This window comes from Neopsephotus bourkii, unplaced genomic scaffold (genome assembly GCF_033783945.1).
Source record: "Neopsephotus bourkii isolate Nb327-2 ecotype Australia unplaced genomic scaffold, CSIRO-AGI_Nbou_v1 NB_1770, whole genome shotgun sequence".
NCBI lineage: Eukaryota > Metazoa > Chordata > Aves > Psittaciformes > Psittacidae > Neopsephotus > Neopsephotus bourkii.
The window spans coordinates 1,072,223-1,094,216 of record NW_026902244.1 but is presented as its reverse complement, the minus strand read 5'-3'; the positions used below and the strand labels follow the sequence as shown (position 1 = coordinate 1,094,216).

General features: G+C 44.3%; 1 protein-coding gene across 6 annotated transcripts in view; it reads right to left on the bottom strand.

The window, feature by feature from the left end:
- Positions 1 to 302: 302 nt before the first annotated feature.
- The window catches only part of SLX4 (SLX4 structure-specific endonuclease subunit), a 31,471-nt gene continuing 9,779 nt past the window's right edge, over positions 303 to 21,994 (bottom strand). For 3 of the 6 annotated variants that reach the window (XM_061379437.1, XM_061379438.1, XM_061379439.1), the window contains 13 exons: positions 21,533 to 21,796; positions 20,524 to 20,698; positions 18,711 to 18,926; positions 17,519 to 17,733; positions 16,128 to 16,441; positions 13,285 to 13,567; positions 11,680 to 11,768; positions 8,507 to 8,653; positions 7,668 to 7,837; positions 4,417 to 6,839; positions 3,134 to 3,236; positions 2,457 to 2,939; positions 303 to 1,867 (listed from right to left, as the gene is read on the bottom strand). In XM_061379437.1, coding sequence (XP_061235421.1) covers positions 1,534 to 1,867; positions 2,457 to 2,939; positions 3,134 to 3,236; positions 4,417 to 6,839; positions 7,668 to 7,837; positions 8,507 to 8,653; positions 11,680 to 11,768; positions 13,285 to 13,567; positions 16,128 to 16,441; positions 17,519 to 17,733; positions 18,711 to 18,926; positions 20,524 to 20,698; positions 21,533 to 21,796 — 5,216 coding nt within the window. In that variant the 3' untranslated portion in view covers positions 303 to 1,533. The remainder of the gene's footprint in view (positions 1,868 to 2,456; positions 2,940 to 3,133; positions 3,237 to 4,416; positions 6,840 to 7,667; positions 7,838 to 8,506; positions 8,654 to 11,679; positions 11,769 to 13,284; positions 13,568 to 16,127; positions 16,442 to 17,518; positions 17,734 to 18,710; positions 18,927 to 20,523; positions 20,699 to 21,532; positions 21,797 to 21,994) is intronic. The other 3 variants (XM_061379440.1, XM_061379441.1, XM_061379443.1) reach the window with 3 other exon arrangements.

The following is a 21,994-nucleotide window of genomic DNA, read 5'->3' as shown; positions in this document are numbered from 1 at the left end:
CTCCCTCTGAGGCCAGACCAGACCCTTCCCACAGCCCATCCTCCCAGCAGATACCCTCCTTTTCCCCAGGTCTCTCTTACCTTGGGGCTGCACAGCCTACATGAACTGGTCTCTCTCCCTGATTGATCTCTCCCACCTCTCCTTCCTGCAGGGTGTCCATGTAAACTTCTCTCCCTCCAGTTCTCTGCCTGGGGTTTCAGTTAGTAGAGGCACAGACTCTACTGCTCTCCACTAGACCCAGTGTTGATGCTTAGAATGCACCCCCGACCTGTCATAAGTCATTACTTGTAATTTATCATTAGTACCTTACACATTGTTTATTGTATGTCATATAAATCAAATAAACTCAAAGATACATGATATAAAAAATAAAAATATTGACATGTTGCAAATCTATAAATACTTTTAGAAATCCAGCTTCTTATTTCGAAGTGTTGAGTGCATTTTGTTCAGTAAGACTCTGCAGACTCAGAACTGCCAGAAGAAGAAAAGTCAGAAGATGTTGTGAAAATAAATACATAAAAGATGACAGTTTAGGGTCCAAGACTTCCCCAAGAGTCCCAGACAGTTTACAGCCCAAGATCAGTCCACTTTGGAAATGACACTGATCAGAGAAGTTGGTTTAGATCAGCATGTAAGAAGTTATGAAGCGATCCATTGGCCATTATAATACTGTCTTAAAAAACATTTCTGTGGAGGACAGAGCTAGGCTGACAAGGTAAATGTCACTCAGAAATGAAGAATAAGGTATCTTTAACATGGATCCAATTGGCAAGTGAACACACACGACTGAATGTTTAAGGGACTTTCACATGACATTTGGTGTCTGAAGGTGCTTTTGGGAGCCATCACAGAGACCAGAAAAACACCTCCACTGTTTTGCATCCATTTAAGAAACACAGGTTTAGGAGTTTTACCAGAGATTGAGAATTGAACCATGGACAGAAGGAAGGCATTGTATTCCCATAATGCTCCCTGCCTTAACAATCAGCAGGGCAAATCACATGCTGAAGAAACAAAGATGGAAGTCAAAGGGGTATAACCACTCAGTGCTTTACACAGGGCAAAGGAGACTTATTTATTGCAGCTGGGTTATTCTACTCAGTACTAGAACTTGAAGGGTGAAGTGTTTCACCGCCCAATGCCAGGGAAAACGTCCAGGTGGGTGTCACTGTGGGAAGCACCTACCCCTAGAAGCACCAACATGAAGAAAAGTTGGGGACGTAAATCCTATTGAAAAATGGAGAGAAAAAAAAAAGGCACAGGAGGAAAATCGGGGGAAAAAAGAGGCTCCAGGCAAGCTGTGTGCTGAAGGCAGGACAGAGACTGGGAGAATTCGTGCAGTTGGGAGCAGGGGGCTTGGACAGGGAGCTCCGTTCACTCAGTCCGCAGCATGTCATTCGAGAGCAGGCCACCAGGAGGAGCAGCGCACCCGCCGATCACATCACCGCCACCAGCTCCAGCCGGGAGCAGCGGCTCCAGCTGTTTGAGAAGGCTCCATGGAGATTTTCGGGATGGAGGAATGGGCTCCATTCAATATCGTCTCCTCCGTCTTTTTTTATCCTTTTTCTTTTCCATCTCTTTCCGGGCTCCAGCCGTGGTAAATGTGATACAGTGAGTGTCTAAAAAGTCTAGCAGTTTTGCCTTGGAAATTTTAATGCCGTTCTGTTTGAGCTCTGTGTGCAAATCAGCCAGCTCAATTGGCTCATAGAACAGAATCTTGTTATACAGGGCTGTGTTTGAGCGGATATAGCACCTTACTGCCTCCACCTTTTTTTCTTCCTGAGCTGCTGCCTGAGATGCTGTAAATTCCTCTTCGTCCTCCTCAGACTGAAAAGGACTGGCTTCAAATCCATTCATGAAAGAACTAAAAGCAAGATCAAATAGACAAGAGAGCAAGGAAAGAACAGGCCATCAAGAACGGGACCAGAACTGCCCAAATCCCTGGTGACCAACCCCTGTGGCTACCCTCTATAGAATCAGAGATTCTCCAGTGCCAGCACCCACAAGACGAGTGAAAAAGAACATGGCACATGCTCTGCAGACCAACCCATCCCAGCCACAACAGTGCTGGTCCTGCTCACCCAGCCTCGGAGCCATCTGCATTCCTGGCTGCACATCCATAGCACCTAGTGCTGCCATACTGCAGCAGCCTCTCGAGAAGTGATGTGCCACCCTCCCTCTGTGCTCTAGCTGCAGGTTTTCAGTCAACACTGAGGGCTCCTTGTCACTCTAACCTGTGGAGACCAGGCATGCCACATTTGGGCCTTGCCCACATGCAGCCACAAGCACTTTTGTGTTCCGAGAACTAGGAATTAGACTAAAATACGGAAAGCCTATTTCTTTTTTAGGACTGTGTTGACCTTTGAATAACACACCAGGGCCATTGTAGGCCACATTCCTAGCTCATCTGTCCTGCACCACTGACTGTTTTGTTTGCTGTTTTGCTGCCTTACCTCTGTGAACCAAAGGAGATGTCGCTACCATCCCATGAAGAAACTGTGGACTCCTGAGATGCTGAGAACACTGGTTCCTCACCATCAGCTGCCAGAGACCATCTCTCTGGAGATACAGATGACTTTTTCTGCTCTTTATCTCCTTCTGGGTGATATGTCATTTTAGTCCCCTCCTTGGGTGCTGCACAGCCTGTTTCATGGGATCCAACAAGGTCATCATCAGCCCTCTGCACTGCAAGCACTGAAGAAGCTGTAGCAACCTGTTTCCTTTTGCCCACAGTCCTCAAGGCACTGGCACGCTTTCCACCTCCTGCCTGGTCTGCCTTTGACTGCCTGGAGCGTTTGGCTGGGGACTTCTGCAGGGGAGACTGGGAAGACGGGATTTCATCCTCAAAGTCAGAGTCCACGTCCTGGTGAGTATACTGGAATATCTCTTTCAGCTTCAACACCATCTGGTGCTTTGGGAGAGCGCGAACTCCAAATCTGAAAGTTGGAAGGTTAGGTTAAGATAATGCTCACCTCCAACCGTCATAGCTCAGGCTGGAAGATCCAGTGGTCCATCTGACAAAGTATGATTGTGACCTCAAAAAATGCTACCTGGAGCTTCCCCGGGTTTCACTTCCACTTTGTTTCACACTATTTGCCAGTGAGTTTCTGCTCATAGAGGTAATGCTTACCTGCTCAACTCCTTCTTCAGCTGGGGGGTCTCCATCATGGAGTAAGCTGGCATTGGTGTCACTGGAGTGCTGGGAGACTGGTCATTCTCCTGACAGGAAGGTTCTGTAGCACAATGAAATTACCATGATCAGAATCAGTACAGAAAGGACTTGAAACAGCTGGTGTCTTCCCTTTTAGCGGCAGATATTCTAGTATCATATAAGTGTTTAAGTAGCATAACTTTCCTACAAGGTGTTTTAATTATTACTTATCTTCATATTGGACACAGCAGTCAACATTTCTTATTTTTTAAACTGAGATACTTGGCTTTTATTGACTTTAAATCAGAAACCAGATTAAATTAAGACATATGCCACGCCTGAATATGGAGCCCATACAGGGCTTTGTCAGAACCCGCAATGTTCACAAGGCAGTTAAAAAAACATGTTTACTGAATTAACTAAAGTGTTTTTTCTCCCAGGAAGGAAATTTTGTAACAGGAACTTGATGCAAAAGAAACTGAGCAAGTCAAGCTTCTGGGCTCCTGTGTTAGATACTGATTTGATGACACCAATTTACTGATACTGTGAAGCACAGTCTCGCATTATATTCTAAATACAAGTTAAACTAATCACTTTGTACGGCTTAATGAATTATTTCATTAAATATGATGAGATCTGGTCTCAGATGGAAGGAACCACACAAGGATATGTGTGGGGCATGCAAAGGTCTGTTGCAGGGGCCCAGAACCAGCAGAGAGAACGCAGCAAGAGAGAACAATACATTGCAGAGCTTTGCAGGGAAGCGTGCACACGCAGGGACAGGCACCCACGCCATCAACCCTCTGTGCCTGCACCACTGTGCTGCTTACCTCATGTCCTTATGTACACTAGCACAAGCATTACTTCATGACTGCACAAAAAGCAAGACTGCACAGAGCAACCATTACTCCTGGGAGCAAATACCCACTGTCATGCAAGCTGAAGGCTGGATTTTCATTGTGTTTTGGCAAGGTTTTTAACTCCAGGTACACGTAGCTTCTGCAAGGAGTACCATTGCTATCACAGAACCAGTGTGAATGAAATACAAGTGGCTATGCTCCAGGAATCCCATGTTTAGATATGATCTCTCCCACATCAGAAGATACTACACCTTTTTTTTGTGCCTGGCCCTGACAATTACTCCAGAACAGAAAGCCAAAAGAACCTTTCAATATACCAAGCAAACCACAGATGAAATGATCACTTAAAATTAAACCAATTTAACCTAGTCCAATAAATCTAGTATCAATACAGGCCCTCACCAGGAGTCTTTATAGCATCTCTCTGATGTGCACGTGCTGCAGCTGACAACCTCTGAGACAGAGGAAGCATCTCTGGAAATTCATCTTCTTCATCATCTCCATTCCAGTCATCCCAGATTTTGGAGTTCAAGTAACTTGGTCTACTGCCCACGGATGAACATGCCTCAATAGGACTCTTTTCAAGACAGAACAAAGTTGTTCTGCCAACAGGACTTCCTTGAAGGGGGGTACTGCCTTTAATTTCCTGCATATGGGCTGGGCTCTCCCACTGTTCATGCCAAGAGCCAGCTCTGGGGCTGCTGGTGGTGGTGGTCTTTGCATGGCTGAAGTCCTGGCTGTTACCTCTGACTGGTGACACATACTCAACATGCCAGCAATCATCAGTGGGGACTGGGGGCTCATCACAAAGCAAGACGCTGCTGCTCAAAGAAGGCAGACTTATCTCCTTTCCATTATCCTCTACCTCAACCACACTGGTATTTGTTTTATCTTCCAATGACTGCTCATGGCATTGAGGCACAGGTTTGGATAAAGATGAAATCTTGGCACATTTGCTTTTTATGTCAGTGTGGCCAGGGGAGAGCAGAACTGGATCCTCTGGAGAAACTGGGGGGGAGTTAATGGAAAATGATTCCACAGTTGGGCTGCTGGGAGGGCTCCTTTCACTGACTCTGTTCTCCATAGGCAAATGTTTGTCTAATAATGTTGTTTCATGAACTTTTATTGAATTTCCAGTTATTTCATGGTTACTGTTACCTGCTGCTAAGTTCTTTATGCTGAGTTTAGATCCTGGACTTTTTAAAGAATTAATACCCATGACCTGAGTCTGTGTTTTGTTCAGAACTGGTGTGTCTGGTACTAGCCAGGAGCTGTCTGTACCTGAAGACATTTCATGACGAAGCCTCTTTTCAGGGCTCAGGTTTGGACTCTGTTTGCTCTCCATACAAGCATCTACTTGTCTGCTGGGAGACAATCTGATAGACATCTTTACATCATTGCTTATATGCACCATATCTGTAATGCCACGTGAGGCCTGGGGTGATCTTTGCTCTGTTTCAGTGACTGATGAGTTCTGTTCAGGTTTTGCTATCTCAGGACCTTGTTCTACATTTGAACATTTCAGTTGCCCAGAGATTTCCATTTTCTTTAGAGCAAAGCCTGACTCTGGCCACTTCTTGTCTTGCTGTAATTCCATTTCATCATCAGAAGATAAAACAATAACATCACCCTCCTTGTTCCCTTGAGCTGCAGCATCCTGAGTTCTGATGATCAGTGATGACAACACTGGGACATATGTATCCTTGTTTAAATCAATGTGGGGAAGCTTTGCTGGAGAAATGTTCTTGTTTCTTGACGCAGTATCCAGCTCGCTGGCTTTTTGAAAGCTTATTTCATCAGATGGGAATTTTTCCTCTTTGTTTTGCTTTGCTGTTGACACATAATCGCTGGCAAACCTTCTCTCCGATTTTGGAGATGCAGGTGAAGAGCCAACAGCGGGAAAAAGGGGCACGTAAGGTTTGGGAAGAGGACTCCAACAAAAACTGTTCCTATGTGGAAAGAGATCTTTTTGTGACTTGCTGTACAGAAATGAATCATCAACATGTTTTTCACTAGGAGCCTTCCCTGATTCTTTGTTAACTTCTTTCAATGGAGAAAGCTCACAGTAACTTCCCTGAGTTCCCTGAGAAAACAAGTGTTCATAACTTTCATTTCTATTTGTATCATTGTGGAAACTTGGTAACTGTTTTTCACGGTAATCTGCCTCGTCATGTGAGACCTGAGATGACTTGTGATCCTTCACACCTTCACATCGCTTAACAGTCTCTCCTTCATTAGTTGTGGCACAATGGGATGCTATGTCCCATTTTTGAGGCTCACTGTGGTGAGGCACAAAAGTGGTCTGTAGATCATTCATCTTCTTGCACCTATTTATATCCTGCATTTTCTCTTCCTGTGCAGACGAGTCACATTTAGATTTTTCCACATCATTGTCATCCCTCAAATCTTTGAAGCTGTTGCTTATTAAAGCAGATTTAGATCTCTTTACCTCTTCCTCCTTAGTTTGCTGATTTGTACCCTGGGCTGCCTCAGTATCACTGCAGATGCTGCAGTCTGTTCCCTCGCTCCCCTCTGTTTCACCTTGAACCATTTTCCTCTGAGTTGCAGCAAACTCATAGATTTCCTCCAGCTCCTGTTCACCCACCCCATCTTCCTTCTGGCATTCAGGGTTCAGCATAGCTACTTCTTCCTCATCTTCACCCACCCACATCGACTTCAAGAGGTCTTGGAAGTTCTCAGCTCTGTCCTCACAATCTTTGCCATTCGTCACAGAGATAAGATCATCTTCTGAATCCACTCCAGAAGACACCTGACTCTCTCCAGTGTTGCTTTCACACTTTGCCATCAGTTCCCTCACACCAAACCTACAAGGATATAATAGCAATGTTAGTATTTTCCTCCTTCAGTCTTACTTCATCATTTGGCTGCCTGATCACTCTTGTGAGCCTTGTAAAGAAATTGCCTGAGGATGCTGTTTTCCCAAGATATACAAGATCCAGTATACTCCTGAAATTCCAAGTGTCACTCACAAGAAAGCATCAGGCTCGCTCTTCCTTTTTTATGTTTGAGACTAAACAGGTACATGACTACATTAAACCCCTTCTGCCATTTGCACTGGTGAGAGCCCCAAGGAATGGCTGGGGCTGGATAATGTCTGTCACACGCAAGCTTCGTGCCTTTTAGGAGTAACAGTGCAGCTCTGCACATACATTTTGGCAAGACCAAACCATTTCCCTCTCTCGACAACTGCTCCCATTTCAAGCTCTACTCAGCACGTGCCTAAGATTGTGACTGAGAGCATAGCTGACACTCAACATTGGAGTTCTAAGCATTCAATGTGCTCTGCAAGTGTTGTTCAGGTTAAGTTCATTGCTAGTGCAATGCTTTGGGAATCCCATATAAGAAGACAGGCTCATCATTGGCTGTCAATAAACACCTTGAGACAAAACTCCTGGAAAAAAGTCTGCTAAGCATATACTAAACATAGAATATCTCACACAGGTACACCCTGAAGAGAGACTTGTGGAAAAGATGTGGGTAGGTTGTTCTTGTGTGAGTTTCATTTAGGATGCAAGCAGAGGATTATGGAATTTTTAGATTATGGAATTTGTAAAACTGTACTGAAAGCTGTAAAATTGGGGTCTGTGTGGCTGAAAGCACAAGGGAATCCAAAACATGCTCATGGCACAAACCTGGCAGCCAGAGTGCGCACCTGGGGCAGCACCCCAGCAGGGATGTCAGCATCAGCAGCATAAAGGTACCGCAGGAATGCGGACACTGCCTCTGCTGTCACGTCACTCAGCAGTACACGGTGTGTCTGTGCGTTCCCATCCTCCTCCACTAAGAACCCTTGGCTGTGAACCTGGGGTAAGAGGAAAGCAGAGTCCATTTGCTAGTAAAGGAACAGCAACACCAACATTCTTGTTCCTATCAGCTTAACTCCTTTCATTTGCCAAAGTCTTACCCTGAGACCAGGATCTTATGCCTCAGAGGAAAGCTAAGATGACCAGTTATACAGAGCTTCATATAGAACAGGACATTTCCTTCCTTACTCTACAGCTGTTGGCTTCCATGAAGTTTAACTACACCTTTTAGTTACACATATAAAAGATGGTCTTAAAAGTTCTCCAGTTAGTTTTAGAATCAAATCACTTGTCAAAGCACAATTTCCAGTGTTAACTAACTCTTTACAAGCAAACTTCCTCTGATCCATTTTGAATTTACCTACTGTTGATGCACTGCCAAAACTTTAGTTCTCCTGGTGTCCCACAGGAAAAGAGACAGGGCAAAAATCACTTAGGAAGCTTCCTCCATCCTTGCCTCCCCATAGCGTCCTCAAATAAAGTACCACATTTTCCACCACTTGGTCAAGACTCTGGTTTCCTAAGCTGAAAAACCACTGCAGGTCCCAAGGCACTTGCTGTTAGGCACAGCAGTGTTCTGTGCTGATTCTGTCTTGTTAACTGATTGTAGGTGTAGGCAGTCTCAGCTTTCCTGAAGCAGAGGAGGAAAGTACATCAGCAGTACTTACAACTTGGATGACCTGTGGACATCGCGCATACAACACAAACATGTGGGCATAAAGGACTTCCCCACAGTCCACCTGGAACTGGACATCACTTAAGTGGGGGTTGTTGATCATTGCACCAAAATCTTCAGCCAGCAACCTGAGGGAGGACTAGAACACAAAAGGAACACAGACAGAAGTTACATTACAGCTGTCAAACATTTCCCTGAAAAATAAGGGAATAACCCAGTTTATCAGCACTGCTGTACTGTGGATCCCAGTCTGGATACACTGCCTTCACCTCCTGGAGATGATCATCAGTATTATCAACTTCAGGTCTTCTACAGAACAAACAAGCAAAGACTAACAGACATTTCTGGCTTTGTTTTCCTCCACTTTTTCCAGTCTGGCAATTATGGAGAAAGGGCAGTCATGCTGTATTCTACTGTACTTGTTCTGCCTTCTATTACAGCAAATTATCACCCTCAGATCTTCACCACACCATATCCTGATGTGGTCTAGCCACTGCCTAGAGTTGGCCTCTTGATCTACTGCCTTCCACCACATTTTTAGGAAACTGTAATTTCCACTTTGATGGACTTGAACTCAAGTTGCTATAATTAGAATAAAGAGAAGGGGGGGGGATGACTCAGGCATGGGGTAATGAGCCTTTCTTCTGTCATTCACTGTCTGTCAACGACAGCTGAGAAGAGCATCTCTGCAACAAGGGGCCCACATAGAACAAAACCAATGTAGGTGTCTAGTTCAGAGGAATTTATGTGCATGGTCCTGAAACCCCTTTTGAAAATTCCACTCTATTATAACAAATAAGACATGTAATTTCTATTATAATTCCAGAACCTCTTCCTGGCATTTTGGGGAGGGCTGGTTGATTGTGCTACCTGTGACTGGAAAGCTCAGGCCTGGGGTATGCTGCCAAAGAAAGCAACGATAAATGCTCTGTTTCTGCTCTGGAGCTGCCCCCAGTATGAACCCACCCCAGGCAATCTTCTGAAGACTTGGATTCCTCTAGGTAAGTGTGGCTCTGGAGGTGGTCAGTGCTTCAGACAAGTGTGAAATGCCCTCAGCTCACAGCTGAGAGGCTGTTGGACTGTAAGTAGAAACCAGTTTATAACTAACACACTGATCATTGTCCCTGTGCTTTCCAAGCCCACTGCAGAGTTGAGGAACTGTAGATTTTATTCCAGTGAACATCTGCATGAGATGCTGTTCCACCTGGAACAACACAGCTCTTTATTTTATTAGCAGGTTTCTACATTAGCAGTGGACTGTGGAAACCCAGCCTTTCTACTCACTCCAGCATGTGCTCGCAGGCAGCCAACACTAATTAGCACTACAACAGCAGCATGCACCATAACACTTCTTCATAGGTGGGCTAGAGAAGACTCTGCATGCCGTGGCAGTGGTGTGGACTGCTCTCCAAGGGGAAGACAGGAAGCTCAGTCTGGAAACTAATCTGGTGTTTCTTGGTTTCTTATTCTTGGCAGGTAGGATACCTGCAAGACAGTACCTCAGGAAGCCAGCAAACACAGACTCCCGATGCTACGTTCCAGGCAGCAAGCCCAGAACGGCTTTCCTGCCGATGCTAAAATTATGAATCAAGAATGGGGAAATTAAATAAGGCTACAACCCTCCTGGCTGCACCATTCTCTGAAGACAGTGAACACAAAAGAACACTCCTACTGAGGTGGCTCGCCAGACTGGACTACACAGATGTGACAAGGGTCTTAAGCATGGGTGGGAGGATATGCTACCAATGCAATGTTCTGTTTGCTCTACTTGGTTACACTCTGTGATCATATAAAGCACAAATCTCTCCCACTGGCAATTCAACTCTTCAGCAGTGCTTCACTCGCTCAGGAAAACTATCATGGAATCAAACTAAATCTGAAAACAAAATGATCATACTGGTTTTACTGGTAGCAATTGAGTTTCAGCAACAGTATCAGTTCCTGTATTTCTGCTAAAGGCCTCTGGCTTAACAGACTCAGAAAATTATAAAACAAGGCTTTTTTTTCCTGCCGATACTTTTTTTTAAATACCTCCAAGGAATATCTAGAGTCTCTGGGATGCTCAGGTTTAATACCTATTCCCACCTCAGAGAACTGTCTCCTTCAAAAAGTATCTTAATTCTGTAAGCACAATATGAAAGCGTGTTCTCAGGGCATCCAAATATACCCAGCACCCAAAGCTCCAGCTCTCATGGCAGGATTATTTGTTATCAAACCAAGGGTAAGTTGCACCAGATAAAATGGATGACCTTGGTAAGAAAATTAATTAATTTGGTTTTATATGCACTTCAATTGAAAACTGATTAGACATCCATTGGGGATTACATATCCACTGGTGCATCTGGGGCAAGGTGTGATCCATAGAATGCTACTAGCTTGATAAAAACATCATCTGTGGCTTAGTAGCCTGTATTCTTCACTTAGTCACCACAGAGAACATAATGATTTTCAAGCTAGTTCCCACAATTGAGTATTTTCTATACCAAACCTTTTAAAAACTCATTATTAGCAGGAAAAAAAATGCTCATTTTCCATGGACCTCGCAGCATTCCACATGATCTATCAGGCTTTTAGGCCAGATAGCAAAATGTAGTGCAAGTCGGCCAGTCCTTGCAAGAATTCTTTCTCCCACTGCAAAGCAGTACATGGAGAGGAAGGTGATGGGAGGAGGAAGAGCTCCATTCAGAACCACACAAAGTAGGTGTGTGAGCCTGGAGGAAGCACTTGGAAGCTCTTTCTTTCCTGAGCTGCAACCAATGCTGTTGGACAACCTGGGCATTAAAGCAAAGTCCTGCTTAACATTGTGCAGCTGTATCCCTAGTTCCTACACCCAAATAGTGCAGTAACATAACACTTTAACCTGGTTCTCTTTATATAAACTATGCATAGTTTGGCCATTCTAAATCACCTCTCTCATCAGGTAGGACAAATACTGAAAAATCCACATGCCTGCTTGTGGGCATCAATGAAATAACACCCATGTGTGCTGATCCTGCCTGTGCCCATGATGATTCCTGGGTAGCTGTGAACCTTAAGCACCTCTTTGTTTCTATGGAAACAAGTGGAAAATACTTCATACTTCTCTGAATTGCACAAATGCAATAGCTTCTTTTTTACAGTGATAAACAATTACAAAATAGCAGGGAAAAAAAAAGTTATTCTTACTTTTTTACAGCTGCTCGTCAGAAGGCTCTTCTCTTTGCATGGGGGCATGAAGCCACTATGTGGAATATCACTGGAAGTCATTTCTTTTCCTCAAAGAAGAAAATACACATCACAAATCACATACAACTTCTCTGTGAAACAGAGTGATGTAAGGACTCCTAACAGGATCCCTGCCACGACAGCTCCCTAGAGAGCTGTTGTAACCTGACTGACTGAGCTGAAGGCTCATCCTTTCCCTTTTGCCTTTGCTGGAGGGTTTGGCTCAAGGCTATGACAGGCTAAGAGTACCTGAGTACCATTCAGCCATGAGCTGCACCAACCTACTGCAGATCTGTGTGCCATAATCATCCAGGTGGAAGAACCAGAGAGTACAACATGTTTTCCAGCTTTTACATCTCAGTTTTCCTCCATTGGGAAAAAACTACAACACAGAGCAGGATGGGACATGCCACAGTTTCATCCCAGCAGATAGGCAGAATGTATCTTGGATCCACATTTCAACCTAGAAAAACGCTGTGGGCTCTACTGCTCAGAGGCAGACACTGGTATCAGTTTTGCACAGCCTGAGCTCTGGTATTCTACAGAATGCACAGAACAGAGTGCAGAGCAACAGAAAGAATTCAAGTCTTCTGAAATGGGCTCTGGTGCATTCAGGGAGACCTTAGAGCTGCTTCCAGTGCTTAAAGGGGCCAACAAGAAACCTGGAGAGAGACTTTTTACAAAGGCCTGTAGCAACAGGAAAAGAGGAATGGCTTTAAACAGACAGAGGGGAGATTTAGATTAGATATAAGGAAGAAGTTCTTCCCTGTGAGGGGTGCTGAGGTGCTGCCACAGGTTACCCAGAGAAGCTTTGGCTGCCTCATCCATGGAAGTTGTCAAGGCCAGGCTGGATGAGGCTTGGAGCAACTTGGTCTAATGGAAGGTGTCGTTGTCCATGACAGGAGGTTGGAACTGGATGAGCTTTAAGGTCCCTTCCAATTCAAACCATTCTGTGATTCCACGATTCTGCTGAACACCCAGGCCATTTTAAGGGATAACACTAACTTTGAAACGCACAGTTATGTGCCACATGCAACTGTGACTGGGGACATCAGAGAGCTGCCCGTAGAGAAATTCTAGGTGTTGAATTTTTTCAACCCTGTAGAGGTACAGATAAACTTCAGGTCTGTGTAGCTGATGTACCAACAAAAAACCATCCCCCTTGCACATCTCTGTCATACAATTACCTCAGAACCTGACAAGACAGTGCACATAACAGTGCCCAAAAAGCAAGGATGAGGATTTTGTCCCAGCTGTTGAACACATCCAAGCTCCATCCTGGTGGAAAATATTTTGATATCTTTAAGGGAATTTTAAAATAAAATTTAGTATCTGCTGTCCAGGAGTTCTTTCAAATGCTGCGACTTAGGAATAATTTCAGAAATGTCAGCTTGATTGCGTCTAAGGCTTAATGCAGAGAAATGTCACCCCCACAGTATCACCTCTTGGATCAACATCAACATCCTGTAGGTGCTGCCATGGCTCTCCTAACTTAGTATGGTGTTAAGTCTGGCTCTGTGTAGCTGAGGGACCAGGGACAAGGCTGGCAAAGCTTCCAGAACTTACCTGGTTGCTCCGTTTTCTGTACGTGGCCAGCATCAAGGTTCCATTGAGTAAGGGTAAGTCCTTCCGTGGCCAAGTCAACGAGGTCCTGCAGGATTTGTGCATCCTTCTGGCTGAGAGATAAAAACTGCCCATCTCCTTCAGAGCCTGACTTGAATTCATAAGAAGTTTGGCCTTCAGCCTCTGTGCAAGTGGGCTCATGAGAACTGAGTTCAGGCTGAATTTGCTGGGATACTTCTGGCTGATCAGATCCCACTGATGGCAGAAGGGTCTCAGGCTTATGATTCTGATCAAAAGAGAAAGGAAAAAAAGATGCCATTACATTAGGTCTCATTTTATGTATCTGAATTTGCAGAACTTAGAGTACAAACTCTACTTCATGCTTTTGAAACATCTAGTAAAGAATTACAGAGCACTCCCCAGGTACAGGGGCTTCTGAGGCACAAACCCTATGCAGTTTTATGAAGGACTCTCCAGAGATAAGACAGTTCTGAAAAGAAGAAAGGAAACTACAACAGAAAATGCAGAAAAGGTGGTTTTCTCCAGGAGCATGTCTGTGCAGGCAGTTGTCAAGCAGGGCTAGAAAGGATGGTGGAAATGCTTCCACTCCAACACCTAAATATTTCATTATAGCTGGAGCGCTGGCAACAGTCACAGCTGAAGCTCTCCAGGTGCTTCTGTTCTGAGTTCTGAAATGGTTTTGCAGTTACATGTAACTAAATCAAACCTTCACCCTGGAGCTGATATTTTCCAGGTTTGGTCTCTGTTTCCCAATAAAAATAGTTTTGTTTGTTTATTTCTAGGTAAAAATGGTTTAGCCATTTCTGTGAGTGGAAAGAATCAAGATGGAAAACACACTCTTGCCATGATCCTAAAGGCTTGCTTTCTTTTTATTTTTAAACTTCTCTGGCAGTTTTTGGCTTGAACAAGAGGCTTTGACTAGAGCAGAAGTATTAAATAAAGCCCCTATACATGCACAGTTGTTTTTGAACAGAAGCACCAAATAATTCTTCAAGGAAAGAATGAGGGAAGAAAGAGAAGAGATATCCTTCTTGGAAAGCAAGTATGTGATGAGAGAATAAAAGATCTCTGTCTATTTTTGTAGGCACTTCTAATAAAAATACAGAGCACTGAAAGAGGAGGGTGATCTAGGTGAGAACGAACAAAACAGCTGAACTGAGAACTGGATCAAAGCTCACAGGCACCAAGAGCAGTGGGATGCACAAAGAAACATAAAGTGCAAATGTTCCATTTTACAACCCTAGGAGCTCCCACCTTCTTCTGTGTACAACACCAATACCAGTCTTCAGTTTAAACTTTTCACCCAGATTCCTGCTGAGTGCTGCACACCAATAAAGCTCATACTAGAACTTACCTGAGAAAAGTGCCAAGAAGGACAACAAGGATCAGGCTGCTGTAAACATTGACAAACTAGTGGCAAAGTGAGCAGGATGAGGTCCCTTTACTCAGTACTCTCCATTACCATCAGTTCTATTTTCTGAAAACTCAGAGAATAATGTGGTAACCTCAGGTTCAGTCTCCTCTCCAAAAGGGAGAAATCAAAGTTCAGGATCATAAAACCTAACTGTGTAAGACCAGGGGACAACAGGGCACGAGCACTGAATATGCAGAGGCAAGGGATCACACGTCACTTATAAGGTGGGCTGATGCCAACCTCATGAAGTTTAACCACGCCAAGTGCAAGGTCCTACACCTGGGTTGGAGCAATCCCAGGCACAGCTACAGGCTGGGCAGAGAAGAGATTCAGAGCAGCCCTGCGGAGAAGGACTTGGGGGTGTTGGTCGATGAGAAAATGAACATGAGCCGGCTTCAGTGTGTGCTTGCAGCCCAGAAAGCCAACCATATCCTGGTCTGCATCAAAAGGAGCATGACCAGCAGGTCAAAGGAGGTGATCCTGCCCCTCTACTCTGCTCTTGTGAGACCTCACTTGGAGTATTGTGTGCAGTTCTGGTGTCCTCAACATAAAAAGGACATGGAACTGTTGGAACAAGTCCAGAGGAGGGCCACAAGGATGATCAGGGGACTGGGGCACCTCCCATATGAAGGTAGTCTGAGAAAGCTGGGGCTGTTCTGCCTGGAGAAGGCTACATGAAGACCTCATAGCAGCCTTCCAGCATCTGAAGGGGGGCTATAGGGATGCTGGGGATGGACTCTTCATTAGGGACTGTAGTGATAGGAACAAGGGGTAACAGGTTGAAACTTAAACAGGGGAAGTTTAGATTGGATATAAGGAAGAAATTCTTTCCTGTTAGGGTGGTGAGGCACTGGAATGGGTTGCCCAAGGAAGTTGTGAATGCTCCATTCCTGGTGGTGTTCAAGGCCAGGTTGGACAGTGCCTTGGGTGATATGGTATAGTGTGAGGTGTCCCTGCCCATGGCAGGGGGTTGGAACTTGATGATCTAGGTTTTTTTCAGTGATGTCCAGTGATAGGACAAGGGACAATGGGTGTAAGCTGGAGCACAGGAGGTTCCATGTGAACATCAGGAGAAACTTCTTTACTGTGAGTGACAGAGCACTGGAACACATTGCCCAGGGGGGTTGTGGAGTCTCCTACGTTGGAGATATTCAAGGCTCACCTGGACAAGTTCCTGTGTGATGTACTCTAGGTTACCCTGCTCTTGCAGGGGGGGTGGACTAGATGATCTTCTGAGGTTCCTTCCAACCCTTGAGATTCTGTGATTCTGTGATCTTAAGGTCCTTTCCAACCCTAACTACTCTATAATTCTACGATTCTTGTTTAAATACCAAATGAGGAAACAGAAGGGGTAGAGGGCAAGTGAACTAGGGCACACAAACATCAGAACAAAGACAAAAGAGTATCCCACCTGCACAGGCTTCCAAGGTACAATTGGAGGGGTTAATGCAGCAGTGTAGAATGACTCAGTGTCATAATGTCCTGTCAAAGCACTGATATTCCATAAAAAGCACTCCTTGGCTTTGGACAACGGCAAAAGCCAGGTTGCTTTCCCAGATTCGCTCTCCAAAATCCTACTAGTGGGAAGCTGAGGCGTGGGAGGGAATTCCACCTCTTCCGCAAGCAGCATCGCTACTCGCTCTTGGATCCTTTTGCGGACCTTCTCCGGGTCCTGAAGTAGTAATGGTGGAGGTGCAGTTGGGCCTCTTTTACGCCGTTTTTTCTCTTTAAAAAGAAAAGGAAGAGGAACCCAAATAAATAAATAACTGAATACAGAAGACAGAGGAGCTCAGCATGCTGCTCCTTTAAGCACTGTAGTCAGTGATGACCAAAAGACAGCTAGAAGCCGCATGCAACTCTTTGGATTACTGCAGGTAATCTGAAGCTTCACATCATCCTTGTAGAAGAAATAACTCCAGAAAAGACTGACTCCTGTTCACACTGCTGGGAGCTGTCAGATCTCTACAAAATCTGGTCATTATGGAAACAACTGATATTGATGCAGTCTACCTCCCAGTCTCACGACACAGTGCCTGTATGCCAGCACTTTGCAATAAAGGGAGAAAAACCCACCAACAAATCCATGAAGGACTCTCTTCTTCCATACTGATGACGTCAAACGACAGCCACAGCTCACACAAACAACAAGCAGCCTTTGTTCAGAAATCCTGTGTCTTACTACCTTTGCCTTGCTAATGCCCCTCCCGAAATCCAGCTGAGAGTACTTATTGGTAGGAAGAGACCTGAGCAGGGTCATGAAAAGTGAAGTCTCCCCTTCATATGCAGCACTTGGCACTCTCCCCTAGCAATCGTCTTCCTTTTTAAACCTTTCTGCACACTGAAGCAGCAAAGCACATGCCAATACATGTAGTGTGCACATATGCCCATTATGAAAGGAAAACAAGAGATAAGGCTGAAATAGCTGCATTAATCCAGGTTGTGGCAGGATGAATAGGAAAAAATCTACCGCAGGAGAAATAACAACAATCTTTTAATGTTATTTCTTTTCACTTCCATGGTTTACAGAAACCAAGTGCTTATCTTAATATTTCATAGATTCAAACCAATCAAACTGAAAAAAAAACATTATATTCCTAAGGGATTTCACTAAAACCCATGGACATCTTGCAGCCTTTCTTGACTGTGTGTGGATACTGCATATTGTTGAAGCTCTGACAGCTCAAATAAAACAGAAACAGGGCTGTCATCCCTCCTATGCCCCATAGATACAGGAAGAGCAGGCTGGGTTACGTTCCTCCTCCACTAACACAGCCTTTAATGCTAACTCACTTTAACACATACCTGATCCTGGCTTCCATTTGATTGGCAAAGCAGCCACTGGTTTCACGTTTGTCACTGATTTTGCTTGTTCCTGCTTTTCTTGCTCCAACAGAGAGCGTGACATTGCCATAGCGACCAGAAAATCTTCATCCTTAGTCTCCATTTTGGCCCTCTTACACGTTTTCTTCGAGGCTTCTTTGGAGGAGCCTTTTCGCTTTGTACTGCTTGGTTGATTGCTGAAATACAGGAATGGAGCAGGAAACCCAAGTTAACGTGTCTGGATCCAAGACGAGAAATACTGAGCACTCCAGACCAGCTGCTCTACTTGATCAGAGAGACTTCCATATCAAGGATAATGAAAAACTATTCAGTACCTTCTTCCCTAGAGTGACCAAAGGATTTCTTCTCATCCATGGAACTTAAAAGCAATTTAGAGAAAGTCTTATTCTAAACAGATAAGCACAAGCTCACAGCACTGAAACAAGCATCCTCTGTCTTTTACCTTGAATGGTTTTTTTTGTACCAAAGGGGAAAAAACAAGCTGAAGCAGGGTAAAACCAAGATCACCAGAAAATGCTTTCCCACTCTTCTGCTTCCACTGGAAATGGCCCTCCCTCAGCAAAAAGGGACTTAGGAGCCCTTCCACAAATTCAGCCAGGCACCACTTGCCATGCTCTTGGATTTGATTCTGATCAAATCCAAGAGAGCAGATGCAGCTCTGTACTGAGCACATCTCAAAACATCACGTCTGCTTCTCTTTGGCTTGGGCTGTAAAGCACATACATCCAATATAGCCACAAGCTGAATAGCTGAGGCACTGGCATGACAGATGCTCAGGAGACTGTATGCTTGCAGTGTGTGGTTTGCTTAAGCTCAAACATACCATTCAGTTTTACTGCAATAACCTCACAGAGCACAAATAATTCTGACAAACCAGTGTAAGATCATTTACTCCCCATGTTGCTCCTGCCTGCTGACTTTTACAGTCACCCACCACCTGGCTACTTCTAAAGGAAAGCAAGTGATTTCTCCAACTACCTAACACATTCTCCTTTTGTGGTATTGGGTCATGACTCTACTTGACTTTCTTTGAACTTGGAGCCCACCCAGTGTGGAAGTCTGCCTTGCTTCTACCGTTCATCCTGAGGAGCACAGGTTCAGTGTTTCTCAGGCCAAAGAAAGTAATCAGCATCTTTTAGTTTTACTAGCTTACCTGGGACACTGAAGAGGTGCCTCACCAAGGGTGGAAACCTGCAACTGTACTGCCTGAAGCAGCATCTTAGGGGGCACGTCCATCTCAACAGCACAGCGTTTCAGGTGACTGACTCGGCTCTGTGGGGTTTGGAACTGCTTCCCACAGATGGGACATTCAGGGACCAGTGGTTTGCTAGAGGATGACATCTGTGCTTCTTCCATCTCATCCAGACACCTGTGAGATGATGGTAAATCTTACCTTTGAAGACTTTAAAACTGTCCACACTAAGATTTAAACCATATTAAAGGAAGCATAATCATCTCCAATATTTGTAACAGTCAGAAATATCCCTTGAAGAAACAAGAATTATGTGCCCACCACTGTGATGAATATAACATGCAACAGTTATACAGATATTGTTGCCTCAGAGCCATATTAGAAACATGGTGCTCAAAGCAAGTGCAGATAACAACCCTCTTTAACTTCATCAGGTGTCCATCACCTAATCCCTCTCTCTGCATTCATGTTAACGTTCCAGCTAACTTACAAACCACTGTTAGAAAAAGAATCACCTATCAGAGAAATCAGTCTTCCTCACCCAAAACAGGACTTACTGTCCTTCTCACTACTTCTGTAGGCATGATAACATGCAGTGTCAAAAGCACAAATGTTTTCAAGTTGGATATCTCACTTGACAGTGTTTTATGTCACACAAAAGGGAGCAGTTGAAATTAACACTTAGGACAGCAGGATGATGGACTTCTAAGAATTTCTGGTAGGCCAAAACTATGTCTCCAAAGACATTTAGGGTGTGAACTCCGGGATCTGCAGCACCTATTATAAAAATCACTCCCTGATTAGGTAATAACACACACCACCTACACACACAGGGCTGTGTTAAGAGACCGTTCATCTGACGTACCAGGACTGGTGACTATCGGTTCACCACTGCATCTATCCACCTACAGCTTTACCTCTTGTGATTAAGACTGCTATCAGAAAATCCTTTGCTAATATAACTTTATAATCTCATACCTGCTTAACAGTTCAGAAAGCAGACTTAATTTCCAAAAAGCACTTCTGACACACTGTCACTGTTTTACAACCTCTGTCCTCTCAAGCAGCAGTAAATATCTGAAGACACAAACAGCAGTAACACCACTAAAACTGCAGGTGCAGACAATCCTAATGAATGTGAGTCACTTAATAATGTGATGTAGGATTGGACAAATTAAATCCCTCTTGCTTCTGAAGGAGCTCAAATTAATAAATTGCAATCATTCAAACGGGCCATTTCTGATACTCTCTCAACAGAGGAGCACAGACTTTTAATTTACAAAGAGCTATCTGTACATAATATATTAACAGTTCTTGATATTTACCAGTAAGGAAACTGTTAAATGAGGGCACTAATGTCAATTTACTCATTTTTCTAAATAGCATCACCCTTCCCTCAGCAAACACAGTGACAGACTAGCTGTCCTTACGAAATCGGCAAAATAAAGCAAATGTTACTTTGTTGGCCAAAATCTGTAGATCTCCAAATCCGCAGCAGTGTGTCCCCATTAATTCTGATTCACAATTGCAGCTCCTCTGCCACACCACCCATGAAAGCAGCACCGGCCTGACAACACACATGCAGAAGCCCTGGAGGGCAAGACAATCAGCCTCTGCTTTGAGATCAAAATGACTTGTTAATTCAAGCCATAAAGGTTAATGCCACTCTGCAGATTCCCCTGCTACCATGTTCTTTAATGGCTAAACTGAGTGAGCAGTTTGTGAGGCTAAGGGGGAAAGCATGTGGAAAGGACACATCATGCTGGTCTTTCACCTGTTAACATGCTGCTCTCGTCGCTTTGTGTTCATGGCTGAGAGATCCTTCTGGCAGATCTGACAAAAAAACAAGCCTGCATCTTCCAGGCTTGCCAGGGCTTCCCTTTTGGCTTCCTGCTGAAGAGCCAAAGCCAGAGCACCGTCATGTTCCATGGAGGGAAGATGGTGGATATCTGGCAAAGAAAGGAGAGATTATCTCAGACAGAAAAATGAGAATCCTGTATGAAAGGCAAGGAGCTGTTGTACTTATTTATTAAAATAATTTTCATTAATAGTTTATTATGCTAGACACATAAAAATTTATTGCAATCTTTCTCTTGCATCTTCACACCTGACCTCTCACAAGGACATGTACAAAATGCCCTCTTTAAATGCTACAAGACTGCACTAGCCAAAGTGCAGGAGGTGGTAACTCGTTCACAGAACATCACATGTCACAGCCAAGTGAAGGGCAAGTTTTGGCTCAAGTTTCTGGGGACAACATGGCATCTTATACATTACATATTAAAACACAGCAGATTGTTCATCCAGAATCAACAGGGCCTTGACTTATAAAGAATGAAACAAGAGAAAATGGCTGTGAATTCAGTTCATCTGCATAGAACATATTACCTTACAGACTGCTTGGAGATCTACCAAAGATGGGGGCTACCTAAGAGTCATATTTACCTAGCAGCTGCCTAATGCTGTCCTAAGGGAAGGATGACAAAGTTCACTGATCCTGCTGGAATTTCAACCTGTTTCCAAGAAGACAATTATCCCTCTGGAATCTAAAATGAAGTTAATTCAGCCTCAGAGAAGAGCTGGGAGAAAAGTCTGTACAGTCCTTTAACAATAGAGAAAGAAAGATTTCTCAGCAGTCTGGAGTGATTTATTCAGTGCTGCACACTGAGCCATTAGGCTGGCTGGGAACAGAGCCCAGGAATCTGGACTGCTTCTCATGCAACCATGCTCACCAGCCCACAGCACTCTTCCTGCATGTAACACAGCTAACAGGAGAAACATACCATCATCTGGTGGGTTCTGCTCCTTGCTTTCATCAGGGAAATCTCCATTGGCTACAAACTTTGGCAAACCATTGCCTATGTTGTGTTTTAGCTGCTCAGGTGCCAGTCTCTTGAACTGCTGCATCCTCTCCACTACCAGCTCTGCTACCCGCATCTTTGACCCTGCAAGCAGTGGTACCTTTGAGGTGGGTGAGGAGCAGGTCCCTGGCTGTGTAGCAGGACAGAAGGATAACGTTGTCTGGGAACAGCCACGCAGAGTATTTACTACAGGGAGGGAAAGCACCAGAGCTTTACCAGTCAATTTTGAACACAAAGCCAAGCTGCCCAGATTGCTGCAAGCTTTCCTCAACAGCAGCCTAAGCCAGGCTGTTTTGCAACAACCATTCTTAAAGGAAGAAGTGAATAATTTGTTTTGCTACTACATGAGTTTATACTTGATAACCACAATAACAGTATCAGGCT